This window comes from Nelusetta ayraudi, unplaced genomic scaffold, assembly GCF_046127955.1.
Source record: "Nelusetta ayraudi isolate G7.1 ecotype Tasmania unplaced genomic scaffold, CSIRO-AGI_Nayr_v1 ptg000052l, whole genome shotgun sequence".
Lineage (NCBI taxonomy): Eukaryota > Metazoa > Chordata > Actinopteri > Tetraodontiformes > Monacanthidae > Nelusetta > Nelusetta ayraudi.
In genome coordinates, this window is record NW_027466102.1 from 5230166 (window position 1) to 5245000 (window position 14835).

Sequence of the window (14835 nt, forward strand, 5' to 3'; positions counted from 1 at the left end):
TCAGAAGTGGATGTTGCTAGCAAGATGATGTCCAGAGTACCAGAACTGCAAGAATTTAGTTTTCTTCTTTTGTCTTATTAACAATAAACAGCCAGATAATCTCTTTGTGTGCCTCTGATGCAGACAAACTTTTAGAAACACACATAAACAATTCTTTGGCAGATATTTAATGACAATAATCGGATTGAGTAAAATTTTAAGAGTGTCCGAAAACTTTTTTCCCCCCTTATTTTAACAGGGAAAAAGACACAGAGTTCCTCCTCCTCATTGATTCCTGCTCTTGCCCGAGGGCGCGGATCATGCGGAGCAGCTCTCTTTGCATAGCTAACAGGTTGTAGGTGGGGGAAGCCACTGGAATGGGTCAGAGGAGCAGATGGCCAGGCCGGGCTGGGCTAAAGAGATTCGTGGGGGTGGGGGGGGGCACGGCCGGCCTATTGTTCAGGGGGGAAGCACAAAGTCTTCACGGCCTGACCGACACCGGCTCACAATGCTGCCTGGAGTCTCCAGGGTCCCGAAGGCCCGAGAACCTTCAGTGCTTAAAATAAACAAAACAAAGCGGGGCCTCATTTAAATCAAATAAATGCCACGAAACAGTAAAATATAGCTGGTTCAAATATGCCCACGGGCTTCGCTAAGCCCTTTAGCATCCAAAAGACCATCAGCCTTCCACTCCCTCCCCACCACTCCAGCCGTGTAATGGGGTGTTTTCATGGCATTAAGCTGTCATTAGTGAAATGGGCCCTCGTTAATTTTATCAAACGACACGAGTTCCGCTGGGATTTCCCTCGATCCGGTTTATTTACTCCAAGAGATTAAACACTTAAATGATAAAAGACAATTTTCATGAAATAATGCAGTCTAAAATTTTCCCATTTTTCCATTCCCATTTCAAGCTTCAAAATGTGTCGTGCTTTGACTGAATGGTCGGTGTTTTCTGAATAGACCTAATCCTCTTTTGCGTCGAAGCTCTTTAAAAAAATAAGTTCTTTACTATAATTAATGTCAATCACCTAGTTTTGTGGTGTTCTGCTGCTCCTACAAACAATGTGATGCAGTGTAAATGTCCAACTGTTGGTTTAAACAGCCTTAAAGGGATACTTGACTCAAAATTTACGAGCGGTAGATGGATACTGAGGTTAGACTGGGAGGCAGGAGGCCTGGATGGAGGGGGACCAGCGGAGGAGATTTATGGTTGTGGTGAAGGAGGACGTGAAGTTAGTTGGTGTGAGAAAAGAAGATGCGGGGGGTCAGTCAGATGGAGCCAGATGATAGGCTGAGGCCACTCCTGGGTGGGAACGGAGCCCAAAAGGAAAGAAGACCCCTCAGCTTGATGTCGACGGAGGCTCCCATTGCATTTTTCTAATGAAAACAACCGGAGAGAAATGATGTCACCCATTGCTGTTGTGGACTAAGGAACAAAATAAAACCAGATGATCGACATTCAGTACTGCTCACATGGTGACATCCAAGAAAACTGAGGTCTCAGCGTTCCCGTTTGTCTGCAATTATCGCCATTAATACCATTTTCAGCGCAAGAATTGTGACAGACAGATATCCCATTTGTGTTTTTTTCTCACAGCGACATAGACATAGAAATGTTCCTGCTCAGTGTTTGCAGTGGCTATTTTGGCCAAAAACATACCGTTAGATACTTTTTAACAATCGTTTATTATCATGTGCAGCCTGTTCCTGTGTATCAGGCTTTTTGGATCAAATGTGCAACCTGTGGGTGGGATTACTTTTTTGTTTTTTTATCTCATGCAGGTTCAGTATCATCAGATCGTTGATTGCCATTGGTCATTCGTAGTGAAGTTGGGAAGTGAGATTTTTCATGCAACTGCACCTTTGACATTGTGAAAGGCCATGTTTTTATCATTAACGTGCACCAATACAACATAGATGGGTGGATAAATGGATTAAAAATGTAAAATACAGAATTGCAGGCTGTAAAGTGCATAGATGTGCAAACATATGCAGGACATCACTCCTCGCGCCCTTTATTAATAACATCAGTAGCGGTAATTACACTGGGATTACATTGTAATAACACCATAGTTATTACATTGTAAGTTATTACGGTTCATCATTTGGCTAAACGCCACTGTAAACTCCCCCACTCCCAGGTGTCCTTGCGACGACAGGAGATTGCCGACCGCCTCAACGCCTGGACCATCTTCAACGACAAGAACAAGGAGTTCTGCGACTGGCTGATTCAGATGGAGAACAAGGTGTGCCGCAGCGGCGAGCTGAGCATCGAGGAGATGGTGGAGAAACTGAAGAAGGTACGGCGAGAAAACCGCACGAGAGAGAGAGAGAGAGAGGCGCAGAACATTTTTAGACGATAGCAAAATGGTTCCTCTAATGGGGATTCATCATCGATCCTTGTAGAATAGTTTTTGAATAGCAGTCCTTGCAGTGTTTCATTATAAGGTGGGATCTCTATTTCCTTTTCTGCTCAAAAGTTCACTTTTTTTCAGGCATTTTTTTTTTTCATGGCCTCCATTGCTGTGAGCAGTGCCAGTGCTCACAATGCACTGTGAACATTCTGCTCCACATACCGCAGTCTGATTTAGGGCATTAACAGTAAGGCTGCAGGTTTAAATCCATACATGCCACCAGCAGCATTGTTGTGTAAAGCAGATGGTGGCCTGGAATGGAGTGGAAGGCCTGTACGCTCTTTGTTCACTCACGGCAGTTGGACTGAAAACCTTGATGTTTGGATCTTCTCATTTTGTGAAAGGGAAAGTCATTGCTCTGAGAAGAAGAACTGCTTGATCATTAGTCCAGGCTGTTAAAAAGGGGGTGGGCTCCATTTTACAGCACTGACAGTCCAGTTTCCAGTTGAGTGGTGGCGCAAGGTCACAGGTGTTCAGCATGTTTCACAACTGAGGCGATGAACATCTGAGCAAAAGCATAATTTTGCTCATAACTTTCTTTTGCTGAAACCCTTACAGTTTCACGCACTGAAATTCTTAGAAAATGCAAATCCTGGAGCGTCAACAAGGGAAATAAGGGATATTTTTTCTTAAGGCACTTTATCAGGGAAAAAAACTTCACTCAAATATATGAGAAAGATATTTGAAATTATGTTGCAAAGAAAAGATTGTTCTAAAAACTTTTTATTAATGAAGGGAGTCTATTTAGAAGAATGTAAAATATAAAACGTCAGAATTATTTGTACACCTTTGTTTACTACATTTTTACATTCATTGTATGTTCATGTTCATGTCCGTGTGTAGTTTTGATGCCTTCCGTGAGAATCTACAGTGTCAACTGTCATATAAATGAAAGAAAAGCTATGAAGTGAGATATGTTCAAACTTTAAAGTGGTAGTGTACATGCATAAAAAAACCTCTCACCGAACTCATTTCCTCTTAAACATTCAGACATGAGTCATGAGGAGCTTCTCAAACCACACGAATGAAACAATGTAAAAGTCACCATCCTGGGTCGAAGAAAGAGAGTTTTGTCTCCTCCTGCAACTACCTTTCAGCATTTGTCTCACCTTCTTTCTCCCCGCAGGACTGCATGGAGGAGATCAACCTGTTCAGCGAGAACAAGAGCCACTTGAAGCAGCTGGGCGAGCAGCTACTGCTGGCCAGCGACGAGGCCAAGCAGACGCAGGTCCGGGGCTCGTTGCAGGAGCTCAACCAGCGCTGGCACAACCTCTTCCACCACATTGAGGCCAGGTGAGGAGGAGGAGGAGGGGTCGAGGTTGATTTAAGCGCCCTCAAGGGGCTACACGGGGATCTTAAAGGTCCAGTGTGTAATATTTGGCTTGATTTATGATTTTTATATTGGTAAAAACTCAATATACTGCCCATAAATACAGTAATAAAAGGGTATAATCGCAGTACTGTAAAAGTAATTTGGGTTTCCTCACCCTTAGAACGGTTCTTCTAAATATAAGAGTATACATAGATCAAACGAAGAACCAGCGAAGAAGAAGGTGGATGAGGTATCCACGTTTGTGTGCGCAGGCCACCATAGCAAAACTCGATTTTGCTGTTTCTTCTTTGAAATCTCACTTAACCTCACTTAACCAGTGTCACATGTACTGTATTCTAGGGGTGGGAATCGCTAGGTACCTGACGATTCAATTCAATTCCGATTCAGAGGGCTACGACGCAATTAATCGCAATTAATCGAGAATCGCGATTCATCACGATTCACAAACAGTATATATACATGCATAGCTCCAAAGCAACATAACGCAGCATAGTCGCGGAACGACAAAGTCCCGTTAGACTTCGTAATTGGCCTCGCCTTTCGGACTGTATTGGCAGCTTTGTTCTGGTGTTGGGGACGGTTGCCTGGTTTGGAGCAACTGGAGGATTTTCTGTCTTTTCTTCCAACGGCGGGTGCTAGCGGGCGATAGGTTCCTCATGTGCGTCGTGTTCCCACAAAATTTGCTTGTGGCGTGACACAACTTACATACAGTGTGACCTTTGTCGAATTTCTTTTTCCCCTCAACCTCTTAAAACCCAAAATGCTGCCACATGCTGGCTTTCAATCCCGATGGATTGTCTTAATTGGCAGTGTTGTGTGTGTGTTGGCAAATATTCCCAGTCGCTGCAGATCTTGGATGAACTCACGCGATCAAACGCGACCTCTGCAGAAAAACGTTGGAACAAACACTCGCGTTGTTGCCAAAACTCCTCCTTTCGAAACGGTCCGTTTCCCTCTCACCGCCATTGTCGGAGCTTTCGCTGCGGAGTCTTTACAGCACTCGCTCAGTTTGAGCCTCTTGTTAACCTTTCAAGTGGCCGGGCCACCGCAGGAAAGCCACTCCGCGCTAATGAGCGTCATTAAATGCTGAGCGCCTTTAAGTGGCGGGCCTGTAATTAAACAGTCGCCCTAATGCGAACCCATCCACCTGCTGTTGTGGGCGAGCCGTGCCTCGCAGCTGTCAGGGACCATGTGACTTCCCATGTCATCTGCAAACCCCGGCCCCTCCCATCCCTGCTACTGTCACGCCGAAACAGATGGGCGGGCTCCGTGGAAAGACAGGCAGACTTCTAAAACCTGCACACGGCCCCCACCAAAACCACCAGCAAAAAGCTCCGCTTAAGTCTCAGACGTCTCCATATGTCCTAGTCAGAGGGTGGGGCCGGGCATGGAGGGGTTCAGTTTGGGTCAGACTGGGATGACGTGACAGGGGAGGAGGAGGAGGAGGAGGTCAAATATGGGAGGGGAGGGATCTGACGGCGTGCATTGTCCTGCAGCCAATCAGCCGTCCCCGCTGCTGTTAAGGGGGTGTTCATGTTAAACCTTCATGACACCTGCAGAGTCTCACCCCCAGTAAAAGTAACTTTATCTAACTGATCAGGGCTTCACATAGCACTATAAGTTTCTATGTTTTTCTTTCTTCTTTTTCATGACTTCAGTGGAGAAACAAATTAATGTCAATTAAAAATGATTTAAAGCAAAGTTACAACAAAATCAGTGTCTTTGAAGCCCCACTGTATTTAGCTCTTTATCAAAATGACTGTTAAAACACTGAAAAAATGGATAAAATATCACTATTTTATGACTTACTCACTATTCACATCATTTGTGTGGCGGGCCATATTAGAAAGCTTACCGGGCCGTATATGGCCCCCGGGCCGTAGTTTGCCCACCCCTGCCCTATAACTTTGAAACGGAGCAACACAATTACTCCAATACCCAATCAGAATCTAAACATACTCGGACTTTAGATTTTATTGTAACTGTGTTTTGAGTCCTCTGTTACACATGACTTTCTTTGGGTTTTGGTCTTTGGCTCAGACTTCCTTGTAAAAAACGAGTGCTTTTCTGTATTTCCCATGTTTGAAAGGGGTCAAACAACAAGGCAACCAGAAGATGTTGTCAGAAGGGGATAAACACCTGGGTGAAAACTGAATTATTTTGACCTTTTCCATTAAAAAAAAAAAAGAAAAACAATGTGCAACACTAAGAACAAAAAACATCAAATGAAGGCAAGCACATAATTACGTCTGTCATAGTACAGCTAAATGTCAGGGGATGCAGTACGGGAATTAAACCTGAAGGTGAACATTTACTCGCCCTGCCTGCAAACTTTGTCCTTTTGCTATTTAAAGCGAGATCAGAGGCTCAACTCTTGATTCATTTTCGCGGGAGACGGCACCTTGCTGACGCTGAAAGCAGTTCTTGGGAGCAATAACGTGGAAAAAAAGAAATTATTATTTCAAGAGAACTGCTAATCGGGATACACCCTGGTTGGACGAAATATTTGAAAATGACATAACGCGGAAACGTGTGTCAAATCCCATGAAAGGGTAACGATGAGCTCACAGAAGGTAAAGAGCCTGGTATTTATCGGGATGAGCCTGAACACCAGTCAGAGTTGAGCCTCTAAATGAGTTTGAGCCCCCCTGTGGTCAGCCAGACTTTGTTAAATTCAACCTCTGAGCTCACACACTCGCTGCTCCTCCGGCCCTTCATTCTTTTCTTCCCCTCTCCCCCCTTCCATCCATTTCGCTTGTGTCCTCGTCCTCATCGGGGACCCCTGCCCGGGCTTTGTGTCTTTGTTGGGCCTCGGCATGAGACTGCGGGCCTTTGTTAGGCTGTCAGAGGTGCGGAGGGAGGGAGGTAGGGGAGAACCAATCTAGCTGACCAGGCCGGCTGTGTCTGCGGAGAGGGAGGAGCGTTTTCAGGACATCATTTACGTCGGCTCCATTATTTCTTCATCACAAGAAGCCTAAACGTGGAGCCACATAAACTACACTGTGTGACAACCGCAGCTCTTTCTGTAATCCTCTGTAAATGTACAGCCAGGGATTGGGGGCAGATGAGCATTTTTTTTCATTTCAGTGTAATGAAATGAATTAGGTTTCCAACAAGTTCCAGTAGCTGGAATCCCTTCCTGTCATATTATAATTTCTTGAATGTTTTTTCCCCCCCAAAAAACTTCTGATTTCACTTTGATTTCTTCTTTTTAGGTATTTCTTTGTATTGTTTTCTTAATGTGGAGAGTATATACATGTTTAGCGTGGGCTTGGAAAGAAGGCTCATATGTTCAACATCTTGTTTCTTGTCTTATGTCTGACCCTCCAAAAGGCAAAATTATACTTCACAAAAGATAAGCCTTTATTGTCCCACAATGGGGGGATTTGCAGTGGCCAGCAGTGGCAGTAAAAAACATTTCTCAGGCAAAAAATATGAACAATATGTTCATAGGTGTGTACTGTATTCAAATAGACTTGGATAATATCTAAAATTGCACACGTAAATGACCTGACATCAGCCAGCGGCCACTAAAATGCAAAGAGTGCAGAGTACGGGGAGGAGTTCGGTTGTTGTCTAGCTAACCAGGCTAGGCTAACCAGGCTAGGCTAACCCGGTTAGGTTAGGTTCATCTAACTTTCATGTACAGCCACCAGCGAGCTTACAGTATGGTTTGTATTGGGATAAATTGGATAATAAGTAGGAGTGAATATCATCGTATGAATTCCCCAGTGTTTGTTGTTGAGTGTGTTTCATAGTCTCTTCATTGTGTGTAACATTTTCAAGAAGCGCTTCTGAAGTCCCCTCGTGCGTTGTGCGGCTTGACTTTCGTCAACAGACGAGCACTTGTTTTTCCCCAACCGCTCCTCACGCAAACCTACCAGACCTCTGACTGTGCCGAACAATGCCGCATTTGTGTGCGACGTCGTAAAAAAAATTATCAACAGCTGCGCCGCGGGATTTTTAGCTTTAGCCTGAAATTTGGCCGATTAAAAAGAAATGAACTCCCCGACGGAAGTGGAGCAAAGCGACAAGTCATCGGCCGATTCAGTCCAGTGAAAACAATGCATTGGTACCAAAACACAGTTCGACCCCGACCTTGAAGTAGCATCGGAGGCCCACTCAACAGTTGGACGCTCATCAAAGGGCGCACACCAGTTGCACGTGCACTCACTTTCAGGCGGTCCCGTCGGAGGGCGTGCGTTTGCACTCTTTCATGCATTCAACCAGGCTGCCACTTCGGCACTCGGCTCTTTAGTTCCTTTTCGTGGGGTAGGGAGGGACACCCGCTCAGCCACCATATAAGCCCTGCTGGATCTCGGCAGAGTGGAATGGATCAAATAAAAGGAAGCGGGGGAAGAAAAAAACCTAAGCCACAAAAAAACTACTACAAAAAAAAAAAACGTGGGTACACTTCAGGCTTTTAGGACTCGGAGGAGATCTCATATTGTCCCAGCTGTTGCCATGACGCCAGTCTGTGTGGGGCCGTGTGGGTTTGTGTGTGGTCAAACTGGTTTGAGTGTAAAGTACTTAAGAATACAGAAGAAAGACTGGCTGCGTTTTGTACTTGTTGCGCATTTTTCCTTTTATTATACTCTTCTTCATCCTAAACATACACATTATATACATATTGTATGTATATGTGTTTGTATTTGTATGTATTGTATTATGTTTTTCATTTTTGCACTGTATTTTTTTGTTGCCACTAGAATTTTTAATTTCCCAGAGGACCCTGGCTGAAAGGATCAATAAAGTTCTGTTTAATCTAATCCAAACTAATCTAATCTACATGTATGAATTTATACAGTAAGAAAAAATACACCGTCTTATCCCTTTTAAGATACTGACAGACATCACGATAAAATACAATACAATCCAGGTGCTCACCAGCCGACTGGAAACATTTTTTTTATTTATTTTTTTTTGTATGACTGATTGAATGGCAGGGTGAAGAAGCTGAAGGAGACCCTGGTGACGGTGCAGCAGCTGGACAAGAACATGAGTAACCTCCGCTCCTGGCTGTGTCGCATCGAGGCTGAGCTGTCGCGGCCCATCACCTACAGCGTGTGCCACCACCAGGAGATCAAGAAGAGGCTGGCCGAGCAGCAGGTGAGCAGTGGAAGATACTATCAGAGTGAGATATCACTCCGGTCCCAGGAATTCTCTTCGGTTGTTTGATTTCATTTCTCTTAAAATCGTCTAGTGAGCTTTCTCTTTTTTGTTTTCATGCACTTTTGTGCCTTTCCGCTGACCCCCTCGGCCCCCATGCCGACTCTTTGTCTCTTTACAATTAATAATTCACATCGGTCCTTTGTTTAAGTTTCGGGAGGGGTGGTCTCACGCCGTGAGGAAGATGCTCCGCGTGCGGTTTTGTGTCAAGCCCCGTCTTTGTGTCCCTCCGTCCTCCCACATGTCCGTCCAGGAGCTGCAGAGGGACATCGAGCAGCACACGGAGGGCGTCGCCTCCGTCCTCAGCCTGTGCGACGTCCTGCTGCAGGACGAGGACGCGGCGGGCGGCGACGAGGCCGAGGGCGACTCCCTGCAGGAGACCAGCCGCAGCCTGGACCAGCGCTGGAGGACCATCTGTGCCATGGCGCTGGACAGGAAGCTCCGGTAAAACACACACACACACACGCGCGCGCGCATACACAAACACTATTAAATTTCTAATAAACTTTCCAGTTTACTCCAAAGCTCTTACAGCCCCTCAGTCTTACACATTTCCAACTTTAGAAGGAAGCACGTGGCAGAAGTTCTTCTTTTTCCTCTGTGTCTGTGAGTAAAGTGAGGAACGCAGGCGAGGGTAAGGTATCAGAGCCCCTTGTGATGTCACAATGGCCTTTCCCAGAGTAAGCGACAATACCCCCGGCCGCCTCCCAGGCGTTTGTTCCTCTAAGACAAGGGTCACCACCCTTTTTGAACCTGAGAGCTACTTCATGGCTATTGAGTCATATGAAGGGCAACCAGTTTGCTACACTCTCCTGAAACAACACATTTTCTCAGTTAGCTTTAACTTATATATGATTTTTAATGATAGTGATCTATGTGAGGATGCTGATCACGTTACTGAGTTCTCAATATTTATCAACAATGACTTAACAAGCGTGGATAAAATTGAATTTTAGTCGCAGCTCAACGAGTTTAGCTATTTTCAGAACAGGCTAGCAGGCGATATAAGAGGTCCTTGGGGGGGCTTGGTGGCCCTCGCTCTAAGACGTTCAGACCCCTCAAAACGTGTGGAAGATGCATCAAAGAATCAGCAGGAAGTAGAAATCATTTTGGTTGTGGGAGGCTGCAAACAGAGGGCTAAATATTCTGTTTTCCTGAGTTTTCTGGGTGCATTAACATGCAAAAATAGTCCCATGAAATCAAGTATGAAAATTGAAGCTCACAGCCTGGGATCTTTGGCTGCGTTCAGACTGCAGGCGAATCTGATTCAAATCAGATTCCTTCTCAAATCAGATTTTTAGGGCTGACTGTCCACACGGTTTTTAGCAGGTGTCCAAATGGTGTCTGGCTCTGTTCAGACTGGGCCACATTGTCGACCGATCTGACAGGTTGCTGTAGCGGCGACGTCGGAGCGGAGGCGTCGTCCAACGTGTGTAGTGTGTGACGTCATATAATTGCGACAGCGGCACTTGTTGCGATGCATGGCCCTGGAGCTTGGCTTGAATGGAGATATCTCCACACAGACTGATGAGCCAATGAGTTTCCTCCTCTGTCCAGGTGCCGTTTTCTACTTCTTCGGTCTGCTCCATTGCGTTACAGCTACGCACATGGAATGGCACCCTCTGGTGGCGCATTGGCTCTTGCACGGCTTCAATCTTGATGGGCTAAAAGTCGGATTTTGGCTGGCAGTGTGAACGTGGCTTTTGAGCATTATTCTGTTCCGTCGGTGACTGTTGAAGCTGGATCATTTTTGACTCTCGGCTCACGTTGATCGTCTCGGTCCCCTGTCGCCCTTCAGCATCGAGGAGACGTGGAGACTCTGGTGCAAGTTCCTCGAGGACTACTCGCGCTTCGAGGACTGGCTGAAGATGGCCGAGCACACTGCCGCCAACCCCAACTCTGCCGGCGTCCTCTACACCGTCGCCAAGGAGGAGCTCAAGAAGTTCGAGGTCAGCGTTGTCAAAACCTGAAAGAGTTTATTTCACTCACTTTAAAAATAAAAAAAAACCTTGTGCTTGTTTTTATTCTGAGTCAACAACCCCTGGTTTTTGTCCTTTCAGGGCTTTCAGAGACAAGTACACGAGCGGCTGACCCAGCTGGAACTGGTCAACAACCAGTACCGCCGCCTGGCCAGAGAGAACCGCACCGACCGAGCCAGCCAGCTCAAAGCCATGGTCCACGAAGGCAACCGGCGCTGGGACGTCCTGCACCGCCGGGTGGCCGCCATCCTCCGCAGACTGAAGGTGCGGCAGGAAAATGTCATCGCAGAAACAATAGCATCAAGTTTAAGCATCGCTGGGGCTTTTCCCATATGTTCAAGACACAAAGCAGTGAGCGATTTTGAGTGGGGGGATGGATTGGTTTGAATTGAATTGAATGGGTCAATTCTTTTCCTGACTGCCTCTCCAGGGCAACTCGGACGGACTGTGTGATTGTTAATGTGAAAAGAGACCAAGTCATGATTTATTAGCACTTTATATAGTTGCTACTCGTTCCTCTCACCAAATGTCAGTGTTATTATAACATGAATTCTGACCTCCTGGCTGAAATCCATCCATCCACCCATCCACCCATCCATCCATCCATCCATCCATCCACCCATCCATCCACCCATCTGTCCCTCCACCCAACCATTTATCTATCCATCCATCTATCCATCCATCCACCCATCTATCCATCCACCCATATATCCATCCATCCACCCATCTCTCCATTTATCCACCCATCTATCCATTTATCCATCCATGTATTCATCCATCCAAATATCCATCCATCCACCCATCCATCCATGTATTCATCCATCCAAATATCCAAATATCCATCCACCCATCTATCATCCATCCATCCATCTATCATCCGTCCATCCATCTATCCATTTTATATGAAGGGCGGCTATTTTTTTAAAGAATCTAAAATATAAAACATGTCTGTGTCATGTCACACATTTTTGTTTGCTGCGTAATTCTATATGTGTTCAGTTTCATAGTTTTCGATGCCTTCATTGAGCATCTGCAATGTAAATAGTGATGAAAATCTAAGAGCTGTGATCCATCCTGTCCACTCACTCACTCACTCACTCACGTGTCGCCCTCCGCCTTGTCTCTCAGTACTTCACCAGCAAGAGGGACGAGTTCGAGGGCACCAGGGAGAACATGCAGGTGTGGCTGACCGAACTTGACCTGCAGCTCACCAACGTGGAGCACTTCTCCGAGAGCGACGTCCACCACAAGATCCAGCAGCTCAATGTGAGTCCCGCCCACCTCAAACACGTTTAATTCTCCCCTTGTATTGCATGCAAATAAGTAATATAAGTACTGCATATCACATTTATTACTCAATATCCTTTTTGAACTTATCCATATACACATATCTATATCTATATCTATATATATATATATATGTATATATATATCTATATCTATATCTATATATATATATATATATATATATATACATATATATATATATATATATATATATATATATATATACATATGCAGTACATATACATGTATATGTATATTTGTATATATATGTGTGTGTGTGTGTGTGTGTGTATACACACAATGTATATATGTGTATATGTATATGTATATGTATATATATATGTAGATATATATATATATATATATATATATATATATATATATATATGTAGATACATATATATATATATATATTATTTTTTTTTAAAAGCTTGCATATTTGATCTGGACTTGACCCCGTGCCTCTTCCCTCTGTGCAGAGTTTCCAGAAGGAAATCACCTTGAACACGGAGCGTATCGACGGGCTCATCGTGTTCGGCGAGGGCCTGATCCAGAGGAGCTCGCCGGAGGACGCGGTGTTGATTGAGGAGGAGCTGGAGGAGCTGCACTCGTACTGCCAGGAGGTCTTCGGCCGACTGGTCCGCTTCCACCAGCGCCTCAGCCAGCCGCCGGTGAGCTTCCCCGGTTCATCTAAGGAGGGTTTTCCCTTTCACAAACAGGGTGATTTGTTTCTTTTTCCATCAATAGACAAGCAGATTGCCTTTCAGATAGGACTTTAAAGCAAAGCCTTGTAGTCCTTCTGCCTTTAAATGGCAGTTTTACGTTCATCTTTTCTGATTCATGCTCACAAGGAGCAGTGCCGGGCAGGCGACCAAAGGGTTTTTACGAGTTCTTGCGAAAGGCCGGCCAAAGTCGTACAGTGGTGTGCCAGGCCAGTCACTGGTGACGTCCCACTGAGTTTCCCCGCCTTGTGAGTGGATGATGAATTGTAAAAAATATTTTATGGTAGAGAAACTATGTGTGGCCTTAAGTAAATATTAACATCCAATGAGAGTGGAGAACTATTGTAAAAGTTTCCTGAGAAAAAAAAAACAAATATTGAAATTGTCTCATCTTGTATGACATGGAAAGTTAAAAAAAAAAAAAAAAACTCTAGATGGTTGTAATTTAGTTTATTTCAAACATGCATGTTGGTTACATATTAGTACATCATATCTTTACAACATCACAATCTACATGTTCAAAAAGGAGCTGGAAGAAGCAGAGCTTCCACGATCTTACCCCTGCTCCTTTTCACAGCACTCACTAGTGCACTCGTTCACTTTTTCTATTTATATCGTACCACTGATCAACCACAGAGGAAAGATACTAGAACACGCAGTAATAAACTTGACAGGTTGTTTGTAGCTATTTTCACATATATATACTTGAGGTCTTCCCTCAAGTATATATAAACTGCGTAACAATTATAAATAGATAAATGTTAAATACACAATACTTTATACGTAATATAATACATAGTAATACACAATCAACTACTTCTAACTCCATGAAAACGGAACTCTTCCCCTCTGTGCTCCAGCTGGAGAAGGAGGAACCAGACTTCTCGGGGAACAGCTTCTCCCTGGAGACGAGCCTGGAGCTCATCAGCCGACTCTGGCTGGGCCGCGGCTACGGAAGCCTCCCGGCCACGCCCACGCACCTGCTGGCCTGTCCGCTGGAGCGCTCGGGCCGCGGGACGCCCGTCAGCGTGGACTCGCTGCCGCTGGAGTGGGACCACACGGGGGACGTCGGGGGCTCGTCGTCGCACGAGGATGACGAGGAGGAGGCGGAGGAAGGGGAGGAGGAGGATGAGGAGGAGGAGAGGGCGTACTTCAGCGCACTGTCAGGTAGAGTCACCGCACCTCACGCGCTCGTCGGCGTGGAATGCAATGGAAAAGATGTACTTTATCGATCCCAAATTCAGAAACGATGCTGTCGCAGTACTAAAAACAATACAAAAAAAAAAATCTATAGACTGAGAACATTTTCAACTCTAAATCACTGCTTACCGACTGCTGGAGTCTCACGACCTGCATTTCTTTTCCTTATCACGAAGTCGTGACCCCACAGCACTCAATACAGAATGCCTTCATCCAGGCATATTCATCATGTGAACAAAATATAATATATATTAGCATGCATTGATATACATCCCTTTAAAACTGAAAATGCCCATGATGCCGCGGTGCAGCCCCATCAATACAACTCTGCTACCCGCTTCTGGGTTGCGACCCACCAGTTGAGAAACGCTGCTCTAAAGCAACCCGGTGGGTGATGTATCCTCACGTTCATGTGTCAGGCAAACTTTGATTTTTTTTTTTTTTTTTATAAATACTGTTCTATATCCACTTCTTCAGAATGTTCAGCCTAGATGGCGCTCTAGAGCCACATTGGCCTCCATCCATCAATTTTCAATTTCCTGCACTTGTCATAGGGTGGAGGCAGGGTGACACCCTGGCAGTGTTGGCGAGTAATCTATTACCATGTAACCCACCACTGTAATTAAACTACTTTTTGGGGAACGGAGTAATGTAACGGGATTACTGTGGCAAAAACTGGTAATTATATCATAATTACTTTATCAAGTAATGATTCCATTGCTTTTCTCAAATATTTTGCAAGGTAAAAA

General features: G+C 44.9%; 1 protein-coding gene across 1 annotated transcript in view; it reads left to right on the plus strand.

Annotated features, from left to right (window-relative positions):
- The window catches only part of syne2a (spectrin repeat containing, nuclear envelope 2a), a 93857-nt gene that overhangs the window by 72398 nt on the left and 6624 nt on the right, over positions 1-14835 (plus strand). Inside the window, exons 95-103 of the mRNA XM_076037467.1 lie at positions 2124-2282; positions 3523-3689; positions 8676-8838; positions 9152-9342; positions 10697-10847; positions 10959-11141; positions 12006-12143; positions 12644-12835; positions 13747-14053. Coding sequence (XP_075893582.1) covers positions 2124-2282; positions 3523-3689; positions 8676-8838; positions 9152-9342; positions 10697-10847; positions 10959-11141; positions 12006-12143; positions 12644-12835; positions 13747-14053 — 1651 coding nt within the window. The remainder of the gene's footprint in view (positions 1-2123; positions 2283-3522; positions 3690-8675; positions 8839-9151; positions 9343-10696; positions 10848-10958; positions 11142-12005; positions 12144-12643; positions 12836-13746; positions 14054-14835) is intronic.